We start from the raw sequence: 17,810 nt of genomic DNA on the forward strand, positions 1-17,810 counted from the left end.
CTATATTTAGTGTCTATAAAGGGCAAATAATTTAGTGTATTCTCATCATTTAGAGATGGGTTACTGTTGTTAGTGGGCCATTATAAAATCTGTATTTGAAAGAGCCCAAGGCTTCATCAACACTTAGGTCAAGGGGCATATTTCATCTGTCTTTAACCAAGTTTTTTTCTTTACTACTTTTAAGTTGAGAATATCATCCTGATTCCTGATCTTGCTGTGAGAAGAATATGTTAAAGAGTGTATTTTATATGTAATTAACTTAGGAGAATTAGGTTAAAAGCCATTTTAGTGAAATACACCTTATGTAATTAATTGTTGGTTTTTTTTTCATACACTACAAAGCTTATATGCATAGGATCTTGTTATTCAATAAAAAACAAGCTCAATTGTTCTCAAGATAATACCAGAGATATAGGAAAAGTATCCTAATTTTTTCCACAAACCTTAAACTGACCTTTATTTCTGGAACAAAAAGCAGAAAACCCTTAACCCGTATCCATCTTTCTTAGGTGGCCTTCGTACCAGTAAGATGCCCCTGCCATGACAGAAAAACAGCCCTGCTGCGCCACAAAGCTGCCTATTCCAGTGCGCCTTGTTTCAGCTGCAGCAACTCTGTTTTCGCCCCCTGTTTCAATCAGGAAGCAGCCGTGACTAGCTAGAATAGCATCCAACCATCCCTTTCTATTTTTACTCCTGCCAGCCGTGCCCTCTGTTTTTTGCTCTTCTCATCTGTGCACTCTGTTTTTTGCTCTGCTCAGATACATGTTGTTCCTCCCTGTTTTGCGTGCTCTGATTTGTACGCACAGCCCCTGTTTTGTTTGTTTCAGCCTTGTTTCACATGTTGTGCTTCGCACGCACAGCCCCTGGTCTTGCCTGTTTCTGCCAAGCTCAGCTCCAGCGGACACCTTCTGTTCAGCTGCAAGCAGAGACACTCCTGCGTCCCTTCTGCATGCAGTCTCCACAGTCGCGTCTGCCTTCAGCGCACAGCCAACTGCCATGCCTACTCCTCCACAGGCAGCTTGTCCAAACAAGAAAGTTATGTTCTGGCCTGGTAATCGCTAATCTTTTTCTATTTAATAGGTGGTCTCAATTGCCTAAAAATGTTAAATCATGTTAGAGGTTGCATTGCAATGTACCAGTCACTTGGCCTATTCAGGTATATTTTCCATCTCCCATATTTTAAATGCCTCAAATAATGCCTTAGCATTGTCATAGATTTTAAACTCAAGAACCACAAACCACATAACTAACTCCACTCAATTTTTTGGAACCTATTTCTCATACCCTAGCAATAGGAAGATTTTTTCTTTGATGGTTCACTAAGAATAGTAGCAGGAGTCAAAACCACAAAACTTAGCCCTCACTTTACACTTATTGATGTATCACATGTCAATAAATTGTGCACCAATATAATATCAGTAACTAAGTTGTTGCGAGACCTCAATTGCAAATTGACCTTTTCTTCTATTTGTGAATTTCAATATTAGAACTCAGGGAGGATGATTAAATGTGTTATGATTAAATGTGTTAAGATTCGGAATGGATTACACCTCATGAATATAAGACCTCCCTTTCGACTAGGATACTTGATAAGATATGACTTTACCACATAATGTTAGGTCAGCCCTCATTCTTCACCCTGAAAGTTATGTTTTCTTCTTTGTTTTTGGACCCTACTAACACAAATATACATTGTGATGTATGTGAATTGGCAAAATATAAAAGCATAAATTTTTTTCTCAATAATAAAAGAAACAATTTTTCTTTTAATTTGGTTCATAGTGATACTTGGAAACCCTCAAATACTCCTAGTATTTCTGAGGTCCGATAGTTTATTTTTTTATAGATGATTATACCAAAGTAACCTAATTTTTCTTGTTATAATCCAAGTATGAGATTAGTCACATTATTCTCAAATTTGACAACATGATCAAAACCCAATTTAAAGTGAAGGTCAAATGTTTTTGAACTGATAATGCTCATACAACATCCTTCTTTTTTCAAAATGATGGAATCGCTCATGAGCATTTCTGTATTTACACTTCAAGTAAAGTGAAGTGATAAAATAGAAAAACAGTCACCTATTTACTACTACCTATGCTCTTTTGTTTCATAACCATGTACTCAAAAACTAGTAGGGGACACCATTTTTACTACAACCTATTTTATCAACAAATTATTATCTTGGGTACTAGACTTTCAAAATCCTACGAAAGTTCTAGCTACCTTTTTTCCTGAAGTGTCTCACCACTAACCTTATTCTTTGACTATTCGGTTATGTTGCGTATGTTCACAGACGTCAATCTCAACAGGAAAACTTGACCCTAGGGCCATTAAATATGAATTTGAGGGGTACTCATCTACATAGAAAGAATACAATTGTTACCACTGTTCTGTTTTATGTATTTGTTGATGTTATTAGAAGATAACCAAAAGCCATTTTTATCTTCAGGAGGAGAGTATATTGGAAAATAAGGATGACTAATTCTTGTTTGATATTTCTCTACCCCTAAATACTCCACCCCTTTATATACCACTAGAAAACCAAAAGCCACCACAAGATACACCTGAACACATACCACCGTAAGATAAACATGAACACATATTATCAGGAACTAAGACTAAGAAAATGAACCAAAATCCTCAACCATACAGGACACACGATACTTGCAGTGTACTCAAGAAGAAAAAACTTGAATTCTGATTTAAAGCGAATTCATGGATCCAAGTGGGGTGCTGGAAACAAGTTAAGTTATGAGGATTCTTTACCTTCTAATATAAACTTACCTATTACACTCAGCAAAAAGACGAGAGGATGCACTAAGCATGCACTCTGCTCGATCTCAAAATTCGTATTATTTGAAAACTTTTCCATCTAATAAAAACTTCATGATGATTGTAAATATAGTATCAATTCCTAATACATTATCTAAGATTTTGACCAGTGAATAACAAAAAAATGTTATGAAAGTTGAAATGCAGGATGTGGAGAAGAATCAAACATGAAAAGTGGTGGACTTACCAAAAAAGAAACCTGTGATATGCAAGTGGGTATTCATAATAAGTGCAAGGTTGATGGAACGACAAAGAGATATAAAGCAAGACCGCTGGCCAAAGGTTATACCAAAACCTGTGGAATAAATTATCAAAAGACATCCGCACCAGTTGTTAAGATGAATACAGTGCATTTCTTGTTGTTTCTGGCTATAAAATTTTATTGGCAACTACATTAATTTGATCTAAAAAATTCTTTTCTGCATGGAGATCAACACAAAAGAAATTTATCTGGAATACCATCAAGATTTACTAGAGGGCATGATCAAATAAAGTATGTAAATTGGAGAATACACTCTACGGACTCAAGCAATCACCCAAAATATGGTTTTGCATATTTGCAAAGGTAATGAGAAGCTTGGGATATAATTTGGTCCAGGGAGACCACACCGTATTTATCAAGCCCTCAGAGTTAAGAGGAGTTACACCTCTCATAGTATATGTTGATGATATCATTGTAATAAGAGACGATAAAAAAGAAAAATTGATGTTCAAACAATGTCTTGCAAAAAAGTTCGAGATCAAAGGTTAGGAAACTTTAAATACTTCCTTGGAAATTAAGCCCCAGCTCAAAATTAGAAATTTTCATCTTTTAGCAAAAATACATTCATACCTAGTTTGTAAATCAGGTAGTACTTCTATCGATCCCAATCATAAATTGAGGCAAACATAAATATATTCATATTGATAAAGAGGTACATCAGAAATTGGTTAAAAGATTCATATACTTATCACACACAAGACAGAATATTGTCTATGCAATGAATGTTATAAGTCAATTCATATACAATTCTAAGAAAGTGCACTTACAAGCAGCCTATAGAGTGCTATATTACCTAAAAGAGAAACTTAACAAAAGATACCATGTCCAAAGAGAATGACATGATGCTTTTAGAAGCTTATATTTATGTAGATTATGTAGGGTCTATATTGGACACAAGATGTACCACAGATTGATGTACTTTCCTTGGAGATAACTTGGTTACTTGGAAGAGTAAGAAGTAGAATGCAATTTCAAAGTTTAGTGTAGAGTCAGAATTTCGAGTAATTGTTCAAAGGATATGTGAGTTATTATGGCTGAAGAGAATTTCAAAAGATCTGAAAAACAACTGAAATGGCACCATGCTCTTATACTTTAACAACAAATCAACTACAAATATCACTCACAATTCAGTACAACACAATAAAAATAAACATATTGAAGTTAACAGACACTTTATTAAAGAGAAGCTAATAGTGGTCTAGTATATACTCCATGCATATGTACCAACTCACAACTTGCAGATGTGTTGACTAAATATTTGAGCAATCTAGTATTCTAAATTATTCATTGGCAAGCTGGAAATAGACGATATCTACTTTTCGAGAGTCGAAGACTGTATTTTATATGTAGTTATTTTAGGAGCATTAAGCTAAAGAACGTCGTAGTAAAATACACCTTTATGTAATTTAATAATTTCTTTTCTTGCACTAAAAAACTTTTATGTATAGGGTCTTGTTATTTAATTAAAAAACAAGTTCAGTTCTCAACAGCATACACTAGATAATATGTAGCATTTATTTTTAAAGAGTTAATAATTGTTTAGCGTTAGCAAACTATTTTTGATCATTGAGCCCCCTACCAACTGTGTCTACCTATATCTTGAGCCATCCTGATTGGTTGGGAGAGTTTCTTTTCTATAAACATCCATTAAAAAATGGCTATTGATAACTATTTTGTCTCACTTTGATTAGAGAGTTGACACTCATCTTACTGTTTTCTCATTCTTGGATAGCAAAAAATTATGGTTTCATGTTATAAGTACCAACATTTGATTTAGTTCTATTTTACCTAGTATAGCTGCTATTTATGGGCTCAAGATTATGCTTGATGTCATCACTACTTAAGAATGCTTATAAAGTTTCCACTTGCAGTTAGAGAAAGAGGCTCATGCTAAAGGCATACCAGTAGGTCAAACATTGGACATAGACATTCCACCTCCACGCCCGAAAAGAAAACCAAGCAATCCGTATCCTCGAAAAACAAGTGTTAGCGGTACTACATTACATGCAGGAGCAAAGGATGGACAAATTGCGTCAGCTACTTCTGTGCATTGTAAACAAGCACTGGACTTGGAGAAAGAACCACTTCCTGAGGTGAATTTATCCCTTCTGTTTTCTTGGTTTTATTCATCTTCTCATTTCCTTGTTTTATTCTTTTATATTAACATTTCCTTGTTTGTTAGAAGTATAATGGAGATGAGAAGCCATCAGATGAAAATGAAAATCAGGGTGATAATTGTTCACAGGTTCTCACCCTTCACCAAGAAGCTCATTGTTCTTCAGTGTCTTCAGTGAACAAAACTTCTACACCAGCAACAGTGGCACTCAGAAATTCGCGCTCTTTTAGGGAGTTTGTATCTCCACTGAAACAGGTAGTTTATCAGAATGATGTAATGTCATGCCACTATTGAACTTAAAGGTTTTGCATGGAATAATGAACTTAATTTATGGAAGTTATTTAGAAATTCAGGTTTATTTTAACTATTAAATCTAATAAATATAAAAATTGAGTTCCTAGGAACTTGAAAGTGAAATTGAAACAATATGTTCCCAATTCTATTATAAATTTTGCCACGCAGCATTTCAATTCTATCTGGAATTTTCTAATATACTGATTTTCATTTTTTGTAAGGATATTTTCTATCATCTAATTAAGATCAGTCTGGATTTTCAAATAAAGTAGATAAATAAAGTTCATTTGCTCCAATCATAGCCAAAAGGAAACTAAATTTTGATAAATCTGACATGAGACAAATAATTCAGGACAATGGGACGAGTAAGGCCTCAAACATAGAGAATTCCTGTCTCCTACAAGATAAATCAATTCAAGGTGCTGAAGAGGGTATGAATGATTCGCTGCCAACAGATGATATGCAAGGCATACAAAACTACCCAAGGCATGTCCCTGTGCATGTTCTAGAAAGGAACTTGGGAACAACTCCTCCCCCAGATTTGCCATATCACAACTCTATATTCCATGCCACAAGAGGAGTTCATGAACATTCCAGTTTGTTCACAAATCCGGTGGCATCTTCTGCAACAGAACATCAGAGTAATGTGCCAAGGTCTGCTCATCAAACATTTCCAACTTTTCATCCTCCCTTTAACCCAGTTCGTCACAGTGAAGATGATTATCAATCTTTTTTCCACTTCTCTTCCACTTTTTCTAGTCTTATCGTGTCCACTCTGCTACAAAATCCAGCTGCTCATACTGCAGCAAGCTTTGCAGCTTCCTTTTGGCCCTATGCAAATGTGGAAGCTTCTGCTAATTCTCCCACAGCCACCCAAGGAGGTTTTCCAGCCAGACAAGCGAACTCCGCTCCTAGTATGGCTGCTATTGCTGCTGCTACTGTCGCAGCTGCAACTGCCTGGTGGGCAGCCCATGGACTCCTTCCCTTATGTGCTCCTCTTCATGCCAGTTTTACCTGTTCTCCTCCATCTGCTACTGCAGTTCCATCAATAGATAATGGCCAAGCTCCAGCAGCAAAGGCGGAGAGGAAAGAAAACATCCTTCAAAATCCCTCTTTGCAGGATCAACAACTTGACGCAGAACACTCTGAAGCTTTGCAAGCTCAACATTCAGCCTCTAAATCACCAATTTCATCATCATCGGATTCTGAGGAAAGTGGAGGCACGAAGCAAAATGCTGTATCAGAAGCTGCTGATCATGAGAAAGCTACGGCAGTAACTGCTGAAATTCTTGATTCAAACAAAACAAAGAGCAGAAAACAAGTTGATCGCTCTTCTTGTGGTTCAAATACAACCTCTAGTAGTGAAATAGAGAGAGATGACTTAGAGAAGAAAGAGAAAGACAACGAAGAGCTGAAAGAAGCAAACCTGCTAGCAAATGAGAGTAGCAATCGTCGCAATAGAAGCAGCAGCAACACTAGTGATTCTTGGAAGTCAGTCTCTGAAGAGGTACTTGGACATTACTTGGGTGAATCTTTTGAGTATGTTGTTCTAGAAAATAAGTGGGGTTCCATCTATATGTTGTTTCTGAATTTATTGTTGCTTTTGTTTTTCTTGTGTCAGGGCCGGCTTGCTTTTCAGGCTCTCTTCTCCAGAGAGGTTTTGCCACAAAGCTTTTCACCTCCACATGATTTGAAAAGTAAAGGACATCAAAAAGAGGAGGATAAACAAGAAGAAAAACAAACCACAGATGAGAAAGGTGGAGATACATCAGCATTTGATCTCAACAGCAAGTCTTCTGACCACCAAGGAGTGGCGAAAAATGCATTATCAAAGGTTGAGAATAATTGTGAGGAGAGTCTGCTGACAATTGGGTTGGGACATGCAAAACTCAAGTCCCGAAAAACTGGATTCAAACCCTACAAGCGGTGTTCTATGGAAGCCAAGGAAAACAGGTTAGTGAACGCCACAAGCCAGGGTGACGAGAAGGGTCCCAAGAGGATGCGCTTGGAAGGAGAGGCTTCAACTTGACATTTAACATTGCATGCAACTAAACAGAGGAAACCTTTGTTTTTTGCGTGTAATTCCTAATTTTCTCCTTTTATCTATATTTACTTTCCTGTTATAAGTTCGAGACTTTCAGCCCACGAGACTTTTTCGTGTAGGTGTGTGTATTATATCTGTCTGCATTGACTTCATTTACTTTCCATTATTTGTGCAATAGCTCCTAAAAACTCCATGATAGACCTAGATAAAGACCATTACGTATTAAATGGGCCTTTAGTTGGCCCCTTCCGTCCAAGTATGTCTCTCTTATTTACGTTGTTCATCTTCCTAGATTGATTGTGTGAATAGATATTTTGATCTTGTAATACTGACCTTGGGCATCAAGAGAGTCTGTCTCTTCACTTTTGTGAATGCTTTGATTATACATAGGAATGTAGGTTACGGGCAGTGTATATGCCTGTGGCTGGAGTGGAATGTTTATAATTTCTCTTGTAGAGATTAGATATGGCATCATATCAGCTTTTCCTTGAGATGGGTGTTCTAACAAATGCCCTAATGTTGAATCACAGAAAACCATCTGAACAGCTATTGTCTTTGGGTGGCGGTTTAACGAAGGAACCCCCCCCTTCGCCAAGCTGTAAGCATGGATGTGAAGAAGCTGTGCCGGAGATTTTCTTGTTTACCTTTTTTGGACTGTTGCATCATATCATCAACGATCTGGACGTATCTTTCCTCACATGCAACCATCTCTCTACATATTATAAACATATATACACACACACACACACACTGAACAACTGAGGAAGTGGTTAACAAGTTTAAAAGAGGAAATACACTTTTCAGAGTGTTGACAATCCGATGTCTGCGTGTAACCAATTTAGTGAACCCATAGAAAATGAAAATCAGGTTACAATCTCTAATATAACTATAAGAAAAATACTTTCATTTTGAAACTATTCCTACAATTTTTTTCTACAGTTTCTTTTTTTATAATTTGATTTTTAAACTATATAATATAATTTTTTTATCATCTCTAAAAAATTAATATAAAATAAAGAAAATTCTTTAATTTTATTCATATTTTGTTTTTTGTAAGTATAAAAATTACAATAACTGAAAATTGACTTTAATAAGCACAACAGAAACAACTATTTGTTTTACTTGAGTTTAATAAACTTTTGAATTTTTGTTTTAAATGTTGGATTTATTATTCAATGGTATAGATGTAATGTTTTCTTTGTAAAATAAACTTTAAATCAAGTTTTTAACCAGTTATAATAACTTAAATAAGAGAATCTAAATGATATATAATATCATTTGGCTCACAAATTATTACTACCCTACCTAAAAAATTTTAAATATTCTTTTCGCTCAAAAAGTAATAGTTTCTCTAACATTTAGTTCAATTTGATCATGCAGTTCGTCAACAAATTAATAAATTTTAATCTTAGTTTTATTTAATAAAATATTATTATAAATTACTAACGTTGGTGCATAATATATTCATTAAGTAATAAACTCAACTGTTATGCACCCCACCAACAAAATAATAAATTAAATTTTTAATTCTATTAAATTAATTATTATAAATGAATTACCGTCAACCTATAATACAGTTAATAAGTCACAAACTTAATTTAATCATATATTCGCACTAATAGATTAATTAATTAAGTTCTTATTTTTATTGAATTAAATATTAATATATTTATTAAGTGATAATTTTTATATTTTTAATAAAATTTAAATTCATAATTTTTTAATAAAATATAAAAATATTAACCGTCTCTACTAATGATTAAATATAAATGTATTAGTATAATAAGACATCTTTTTCACCTGTCAGACAGGCAGAGAGCTAGTAACCGGTCAAAACTTGGTAAGGCTATGGAAGTTCCTGCTAGGCTAAACTCTCAATAGAACTATGGGCAGCTTCCTAAAACAGTATTATCCATTATATATCTTTGGCAAACCAAAAGAAAAAAGAAAAAAGAATCACTGTACATGCCATTCTTTGCATTTCTATTTACATTCCATAAAGTGAACGAATAGAATAATCTTATTTACATTTTCTCCTTCGCAACATTGGCCATCTTGCACCAAATTGCCAGCAGTTTGCTATTGAATGCTTTATACACAAAAAGATATATCAATGTATTTCCATCATGTCATCAGTAGATATGTTAAAATGTCTGTATGAATTCAAAATTTCCCCCTCTTCTCATCATGATCTCCATGTTTTATCTTTGTAAGCTGGTGATCTAAAATTGCTGGACACCAGTTGTGTTCACTTCGTAAGTGGTTTTGGGGATCGCTCAGTAGATCTTGGTGATGTTAAGAAGTGCATCTGACGAGACTGCAAGACCATAATAAAATTTTCAATTTGCTTCTTACTGTCAAGAGTTAACAAAAGTGGAGGGTTCAGTGGCAGAGTTGCTGCTTCTCCCATTATGAATGAAAGAAGAAACATTGCTTTGGAGTACAGTGCTGCTGCACTACTCTTGTTGTCCATTAACTCATCTACCTGTAACCATACAAGACCAACTTAGGGAATATGAAGTCAATAATTAAGTTCTAATGGCTTACACCCTACACCATGTTTGGAACAAACCACACTTTATGAGTGAAAGGAATGGTCTTTAATATCACAACAAGGTAGATATGTAATAGAATTACTTACACAACCTGCCTTGCCCAAAGCAAGGGCTTTTTGATATATAATTTCCATGGCATCAGGCATCTCAGCAGTAGCTGCAGTGGAGAGATGTCTTCCAGTAAAATTTAAACCAGAATTACAAATGAAGAATAACACAGCATGTTATAAAAAATTGACTTAGAGACTAACCATCCATGTTCCTGAAATGATCTGATAACTGCTCTGCACGATCACAAGCAACAATAAACCCTTGTTCCGCCCACATGTAAACAGATAAAGGATTAATAAAATCTACATTGCCTTCTGAACGTGGAGCTAAGCTGGTGCCTTCAAGATTAACTGCAGATTCTTTGGCTGAATAAGTTCCAGGCAACTTACCCTCTTCTCTTGAGGACATCCAGGAACCAGAAATTTCATAAACTTTCTTCCATATAGCCAAAACAACAAGCTCAACTGAGAAAGATTCTAGTAATTCTCCTGCTTTATACTGCAAGCATAGCAATCACAACTCAGATATATAAATCCAAACACTTAGATGTAATTCTAATCATGTCTCTTTTTCTTAGAAGTTTCCTTATAGGTAAAATGTGTTTTGATTCCAACATGTAGTAGTACTAGAAAAGATTGAGTGAATTCAATCTATCAGCTAGAAGCTATTCATCAGAAAACATGAAACCACCTTGTCTTGAGCTAGTTCTTCAAGAGCCCGCACACACTGATGTAAAAAGTAGAGCCTAGATGAGGGATGGAGAAAATTAGGCCGTTGCACTTCCATCGACATAGTTGATTCAGATGATGTTATCAGTGAACTAGGTGAATGGACTTGCAAAGTTTCAGCGACATTCGAAGAACAGGCGCCCACCCCCTTTGTTCCTATTGAAATTGCTAAACCCTGGTCATTCTTCTTTGAAGGATAGTTAGAAATCCTGGTTGGATAACTAGCTTGCAGTGATGTCTCAAGATAATAAGAGAGAGAGAGACTCTCCACTGAAGCAAAATGAGGATCGACGAGAACATAATCCTTCTCAATCAATTCCATGGAATCAACAACTGCAGAGATAAGGATAACATCAGCAAATCGCAAAGAGATTGAGCATAATCTGGGATATACTAACAAAAAAAGAAAAGAGACCTCCAAGTTGATTTGATGAGCATTGGCTGTCACCAGATTTTCTCAATCTGTCACACCCAGGATTTGGTAAGAACCCAGGGATAACTTTAGCACTTGAAGAAGCTCCATGACTTACTGTATGTGATACAACATTGTCATGTACAGATGAAATTGATGCTCTCAGATGTCCACTAGATGTATCCATGAAATGCCCAGAATGCAAAAGAGGCTTACGATTATCAGAGGTAAAAGGATCAGAACAGTTGATCATTAGCTGAGAGGCCCGCTCAACATCCGCTCTTTGCCTATACATAATGATATGAAACTAAACTGACTAGTTTGAATCATCTGACTTCTACATAAAATAACTGAAGCGAGATGCATACAGTCATCAAATGCTAAAGGCACCTGAATTTTGCATTATATAATATGGAAAATTTACCTTTGTCCCTGTAGGAACTTGTGATTGTAGAATTCTTTGAATGTTAGGCGCTCAACTGCAAATTGGATTTCAAATTTACAGAAAATTTTTACTAAATTAGTATGATTCTCACCTTGTAGGGTTATAATCAATGTAATACATTGCAGAAAATAGGCCTGAGCACAAGTGCAAAGGTGGCCATACACATGCTAATCACTACCTGGGTTTGGACATAAAAGTCTTCTGCAGAGATCCACACAATCTGGATGTAGTACTTGCAAAGCACCTTCAGGAAATTGCAGCTCTTTACATGCCAAGATATTCTGAAAAAGCTGCATTCAACACAGAACAAGAATAAGTACAGAGTTGGTTTGAGCACTTAGAAGGTTAAAAACTTCCATGTTATGAGCTCCATTTACTGGCTTTTCTAGCTTGAGGATATTAGGTGACTTTAAGATGTCTGATATGGAAATCATATTATGGTTTACTCCAAAAACCTGTAATTGGTTAATGCCATCAAATGGTGGTTTCCCAGTCATCAATTGAAAGAAGATTGCACCAACACTCCATAAATCAGCCTGCAATACATTACATAAGTTTAAGCTAACAGAAGACAATATCACAAGAGATCTAAAAAGAGAAATAGAAAGACAGTGTGTGAACACGTTCCCATGTAATTTCCGGACCTTTGCATCATATTTCTGGTTCTGTATAATCTCTGGCGCCATGTATAATGGAGAACCACATAGTGTCTCAGCCAAGTTTTGTGGTGTCAAGGACCTTGCACAAGGAAATTTACATAAAATGAGAAGTAAATATGACTTGTTGTGAAATTGACATATTATTCCATACTTTAATTGCACTATCTAGGAGTGTCATTCAAAATCCACATGCCAAACAAGTTCCATTTTAATGAACTGAACTCCTCATAATACTTAAGTTTCAAAGGAATTGAAACATTCTCCCCCCCCCCCCACCCCCCGACACAAGATATAAAAACAATTACTTTGAAGATGAAAATGTTTCACGTATAATGTAACCCAGGTTTCAAGAGTTGGAATGGAAAAGCTCTTGATATCAGTCAGACCTACTTCACTTGGTCTGGTCAAGGGCTCAATCTGATACCATGCTGCTACTCATAAATGACTAACAGCTAACCTGATTACTGGCTCAATATAAGTTTGATGTATCCTACTGCGCAAGTCAAAAATATTGACATTAGGGCCTTTTCTAATTGATTTGGAATGTGAGATTACAGGAGATTACCTTACAAAACCAAAATCCCCTATCTTCAACAATGGAGTTACTTCATTAGTTGTCAGGAGCAAGTTCTGCAGTTTGAGCAGACATTTAAGAAGACATCAACCAATTATCATAGATATCAAACTTACTATGACTTGCAACTCTAGATGTTTTGTTTCAAATCAACCACAATAATACAAGCAATTCCTAAATTAAACCTCCCATACCCAACAAAAATCATTTTGAGTTCCGATGGAACTGCACAGGGATCATGTCCTTGACCTACAATGAACTTACTAATAAGCAAACAGCCTTAATCCTATTACATGTATTAACTGAATTGAGATCAAGGAAAATACCTGTGGCTTTAAATCCCTATGAATAAGGTGTTTTTTTTGAAGCACTTGCAATCCTGCAGCTGCATACATAATCATAAAAATGGACAAAATCAGCACCTTTTATTAATATCTTTCCCACATGCATGACAGAAAAATGTTGAACTGTTTACATGGCTGTTGAACTGTTCTATTGGTAATTAGCAGACACTTTAAGGAAACTACAATGCGCTAGGCGTAATAACATTAATATGACCTTATTCAAAGAGGCTAGCTATATTATATTTACAACATGAAGTGCCTACACAGTCAAGCAAGCACCAAAAAGGAAACGAGATTATATCATATGAACAGCCAAGATATTATCCATATATGTAAAATAATGAGAAATACCCAGTTTCCAAGCACTAAATAGACGAATCAATTGCAATTATTAACATCCAAAAACCAATTGGAGCAAGTATGCATGTAGTGTTAATCATTTATTTACCCAATTGCTTCATAAAATGCCTTGCAACATCCTCTGATACTTTTCCATGTCGATGAATATACGCCGCAAGATCCCCACCCCCACAATACTCCAAAACCAGATATATCCTATTATTAATCTGCACTTAACAAAATGGAATAACAAAAAACACCGACACTGAGCAGGATTGTCATGACATAAAAATAATAACATGTACGACGTTCAAATACACAACGAGCCCAAATAAACATAAGTATAAAAAGAGTGAACATGATGACCTTAATAGACTCAAATAGGCGAATTATGTTAGGGTGATTGATGGTGCTGAGGATAGAGATTTCCTTCAGCAAGTTGTCACGAACTTTTGGGCTAAGCAATTTATCGTCAATCTCCTTCACTGCAACCTCCAAACCAGATTGACGGTGTCTCGCGCGCCATACAACGGCAAAGGAGCCAGAGCCGATTCTCTGTCCGAGTATGTAGTCGCCGACCAATCGGGCGTGGGGAGGATCTGGGAGATCCATGTGAGTTGACTAGCAACTGGAATTTTCCGGTTTTAGGTGTTGCAGTTATTCAACACCATGGTCAATTGCAGGAAATTCATGATGTAATCGGGGTCCTTCAAAATGAGGAAACGAAGCTAATTATAGCAGCAGGGAAAGGAGCCAGTTTTTGAAGGAGAGAGAGTTTTCGTCCTTGTAGGGGACGCTTTTACTGTGGTGATTTCTTCTTGGCAGGGAACTGTACTGTACTGGGAATTGTTCTCTGCAATATTATTTTTAATATTAAAATTAAATAATTATTATTATTACTCATTGTTATCTTCTCCTACTTAATCCGCATCTTAATAATAAAATTTGAACTCGTTTGTTATTTTAGTATTTTTATTATTTGAATTTAAATCTTTTATTTAAAAAATAAAATGATAAATGTTTTTGGCTTTCAATTATAACCTGATTGACCTAAGTGTTTTATAAGTAATAATTAATTTACTTTTTCTGTGAGGTGAAAGGTGAAGAAGAATAATTAATATATACATATATATATATAATTATTTTTATTTTCTAAATTCAGTTTCAGTGATGTATATTTATTACCTTTGAAAATACTTAATGAATAAAATTTTAGTAATTGTTTTCAAACTAATATTGTTAAAATTATATATATATATCATTAAATAATTATACTTTATATATAATTTGTTAAACATAGTATTATTATGATTTATTTATTTATTTATTAAGAACGAAAAAAAAAAAAAAAGATGAAGTTTTATCACGTACCTAAAACTATTAGACTTCAATTAATGATTGAACTCTACCCCGTCCTTGACGAATTTAAGATTATGTTGACACTTAACCAACATACAATGATAATTCATGGTAATTAATTGGAAACCAAATCATTATATTCAATACTAATCTTCTTCTTTTTTTTTTTTCTTCTTTTTCAAAGGTTGATTTACATAAAATATCTTATCAATTATCATATTTAATTAATATTAAAGTTACTTCGTAATTTATATTACTTTTAAAGAAACATCAATTTTTATAAATTAATCACAATCGCGCTCAAATAAAAAATAAAAAAATAAAAAAAACAACTAGGAAAGCACATGCACAAAAATTATGTTCAATGTTTAAACACCAATCTTACAATTATTTATGTTCAATGAGTGGATGGAGCCTGTAAAGATGGAGATTATTAAGGATCAAGTATGACATTAGAGAAAGGCTATGTCATCTAGTGTGTTAACCGAGTGCTAATTAAAATTTTTATTTAGATTAATATCACAACTCACTTCTATTCCAAAATATATAAGTTATTTGTTTAATTTATTTCACTTTTAGCATAACTTTTAAAATTTTCATATTTTGGCCTTAGTCGTAGAAAATGCTATATTGACAAGGAATTCGTCAAAGTTAATATAAACTTCTTCATTTCCTTTAGCCACAAGTCTAGCATTGTTCCTATGTACCAAGCCATTTTGCATCCAATTTGTTTTCTGTAAAGCTCCGAAACCTTAAGGGAAATAAATTTGTATTTATAATTGCGGAAGCGAATAATAATATTAGGGTTTACATACCTTACACAGTAAATTAGAATGCTCAATAGAGTTACGAGAATATTTCTTCTATACTTATTCATAAAAAGATAAACGGTAATTAAATATAGATAAGTAGATATCCTAGGGGTTCACCTTCACTAGTACTTGAAGGAAGTCCAAGAGATGAACTACTCACAACCCTCTTGTTGATTAGGATTTAGATCTTGATCTGAAATAGTTAATAAAATGGTGAGCTACACTAACTCAGTAAGAATATCACACTAATCACTTATACGAAAAACCGAATGTTAGTAAAAGTCACAAAATAACTAATGAAACCTTTACTTTAAGTAAATATATTTAACTTTAAAACTTTTTATTCGATACTTACTGTTACAATTTTTTTTCCAAAATTAACCTATGAAAACAATTAACCAAATGAATTTAATTTCATGCATAGGATCAACAATCCTTCCTTTTTAACCTACTTACTGGGACCATTGGGGTTCCATAGGAATATTCCTCTATTCGTGAACTCAGTATTAAAATTGACAATTAATCCAGCCGTCCTCATACCCCGTCTGAAATGGGCACCTAAAAATACATTCGCCTCAATACTCTGTCCAGTATGAGGGTGAATCATATCTCCTAAAACCCTTCTAGTATGGGACTTTTCAGCCCTATTTGACTGAGGTAACATCCACAGCAGGGTTCCCTATGTACCAGGTCCGTCCACCCTTTCTCAGGATGTCTAGTAAGCTCTCATTTATTTAGATTCTCATCATTCAAACAACCATCAAAGCATACTAACGTCTCATTTCATTTTCACTTATCAATTTAAATGCCATTAAGTAAGCAATATAATTTATTATAACCAATAACCAGGTAACCAGATAACCAAATAAACAATGCAAGAAGAACCAAATAAACTAGATAATCGAGAAGATCATAAAAACTATCAATTTAAACATGTATAATATAATAATAAGCAATTTAGCTAGTACAAAAAAATAAACAGGGAAAGCAGAACAAATGTGAACTAACTGGTTCCAACTCCACTAGTAACTTGTAATATTTTTAGAATTTTTCTAATTTTTCATAAAATATACAATTATCGATTACTAATCCTCAATTTACCATAACAGAGAATAGGGTGAGAGATCCTTACCCTGATCAATGTTTCAAAATGCCCTGCTGTCTATTACACCTCCTAACGGGTCATGATGTCACATACCTAAAAATATCCCAAAAACTCAAAATCGATGTTGAAAACCCTTTCTGACCGATTTTGGGATTTCGGTAGGGCTGCAATATCGTGCTCCGCCGCCGGCTCCACCGCCCATGGCAATGGTTCACCTAAGCCTGATCGATTTTGGCTAATTTTACACATATCCCTGTAAAAAAATACGTTAGGAAGCTTCGGTTGGCCAGAAAAAAAAAAAAAAACTGAACCTACTGGTGGGTTCGCGACTGGGGTTTCTCCTTCAACTAACCTACATAGAAAATGACGGTAAAAATAATGGTCAAAAAATTGTGTGAAACGAAAACGAAAAGGGGCTCATCAGAGGGGTTTTAGGGTTTCATATGGCGGTTCCGCCGAACTTTACCTACGATTTCTAACTCATCTGTCGTCCCTTTTGCTCCGATATGGTAGGGAGATTTAGAATTGAATTCCGAGTGGGTATGGAGAAATTTTACCTTTTTTGGCAGTTGGCAGTCAGCGGTGACGGTCGGGGGTCAGTCCCCTTCTCTGGCGGTTGGCTCTTCTTCTCTGGTGAGGGCAGGTGCAGCTAGGTTAGGGTTCCTTGAGACGTGATATTTAAATACACATCCCGTGTCGATCTGGGCTGTATGTCCGTGTATGCGTGATCCTCTCTCGTCCATTGGATCTATCCTATTCGGGGAATGAATCTAAACCGCACAATTAGATTAAATCTCACCATTCGATCGTGTTTAAAGAGGAAACACATCTGGATCGTTTACGCATACGGGATTCAATCTGGACCGTCGGATCGCT

At 35.1% G+C, this 17,810-nt stretch overlaps 2 protein-coding genes across 25 annotated transcripts in view; one reads left to right on the forward strand and one right to left on the reverse strand.

The window, feature by feature from the left end:
- Positions 1-7,917, forward strand: part of LOC110814158 (protein LATE ELONGATED HYPOCOTYL-like) — a 43,296-nt gene extending 35,379 nt beyond the window's left edge. For 11 of the 16 annotated variants that reach the window (XM_088219611.1, XM_088219607.1, XM_088219605.1 and 8 more), the window contains 5 exons: positions 828-1,051; positions 4,969-5,190; positions 5,280-5,468; positions 5,860-7,014; positions 7,129-7,917. In XM_088219611.1, the coding sequence (XP_088075737.1) occupies positions 828-1,051; positions 4,969-5,190; positions 5,280-5,468; positions 5,860-7,014; positions 7,129-7,536 (2,198 nt within the window). In that variant the 3' untranslated portion in view covers positions 7,537-7,917. The remainder of the gene's footprint in view (positions 1-827; positions 1,052-4,968; positions 5,191-5,279; positions 5,469-5,859; positions 7,015-7,128) is intronic. The other 5 variants (XM_088219619.1, XM_088219618.1, XM_088219620.1 and 2 more) reach the window with 3 other exon arrangements.
- Positions 7,918-9,507: 1,590 nt separating this feature from the next.
- On the reverse strand, positions 9,508-14,500 carry LOC110814199 (Protein kinase superfamily protein). 9 transcript variants are annotated; one of them, XM_088220051.1, is made up of 14 exons: positions 14,025-14,500; positions 13,768-13,885; positions 13,302-13,360; positions 12,967-13,031; positions 12,387-12,480; positions 12,198-12,278; positions 11,921-12,032; positions 11,722-11,776; positions 11,301-11,584; positions 10,848-11,218; positions 10,547-10,655; positions 10,358-10,390; positions 10,193-10,263; positions 9,508-10,036 (listed from the first exon to the last, which is right to left on the reverse strand). In XM_088220051.1, exons 1-14 carry the CDS (start codon positions 14,268-14,270, stop codon positions 9,800-9,802), a joined length of 1,935 nt encoding a protein of 644 aa, XP_088076177.1. In that variant the 5' UTR covers positions 14,271-14,500; the 3' UTR covers positions 9,508-9,799. The 9 variants fall into 9 exon arrangements, with proteins under 9 accessions (XP_088076177.1, XP_088076176.1, XP_088076174.1 ...); XM_088220050.1 differs by having other exon boundaries at positions 10,358-10,417; XM_088220048.1 differs by having other exon boundaries at positions 10,469-10,655.
- Between the last annotated feature and the right edge of the window lie 3,310 nt (positions 14,501-17,810).

This window comes from Carica papaya, chromosome 5, assembly GCF_054855325.1.
Source record: "Carica papaya isolate Zhongbai chromosome 5, ASM5485532v1, whole genome shotgun sequence".
Classification (NCBI taxonomy): domain Eukaryota; kingdom Viridiplantae; phylum Streptophyta; class Magnoliopsida; order Brassicales; family Caricaceae; genus Carica; species Carica papaya.

Bases quoted from the DNA above. Each gene is read 5' to 3' on its own strand.
- LOC110814199 (XM_088220047.1), bottom strand. From the start codon at position 14,270: ATGGATCTCCCAGATCCTCCCCACGCCCGATTGGTCGGCGACTACATA. The intron at 10,264-10,357 runs GTTAGTCTCTAA...TCTCCACTGCAG, and splicing joins TCATTTCAGGAACATGGATG to CTACTGCTGAGATGCCTGAT. The intron at 10,037-10,192 runs GTAAGTAATTCT...GTATGGTTACAG, and splicing joins CTTTGGGCAAGGCAGGTTGT to GTAGATGAGTTAATGGACAA.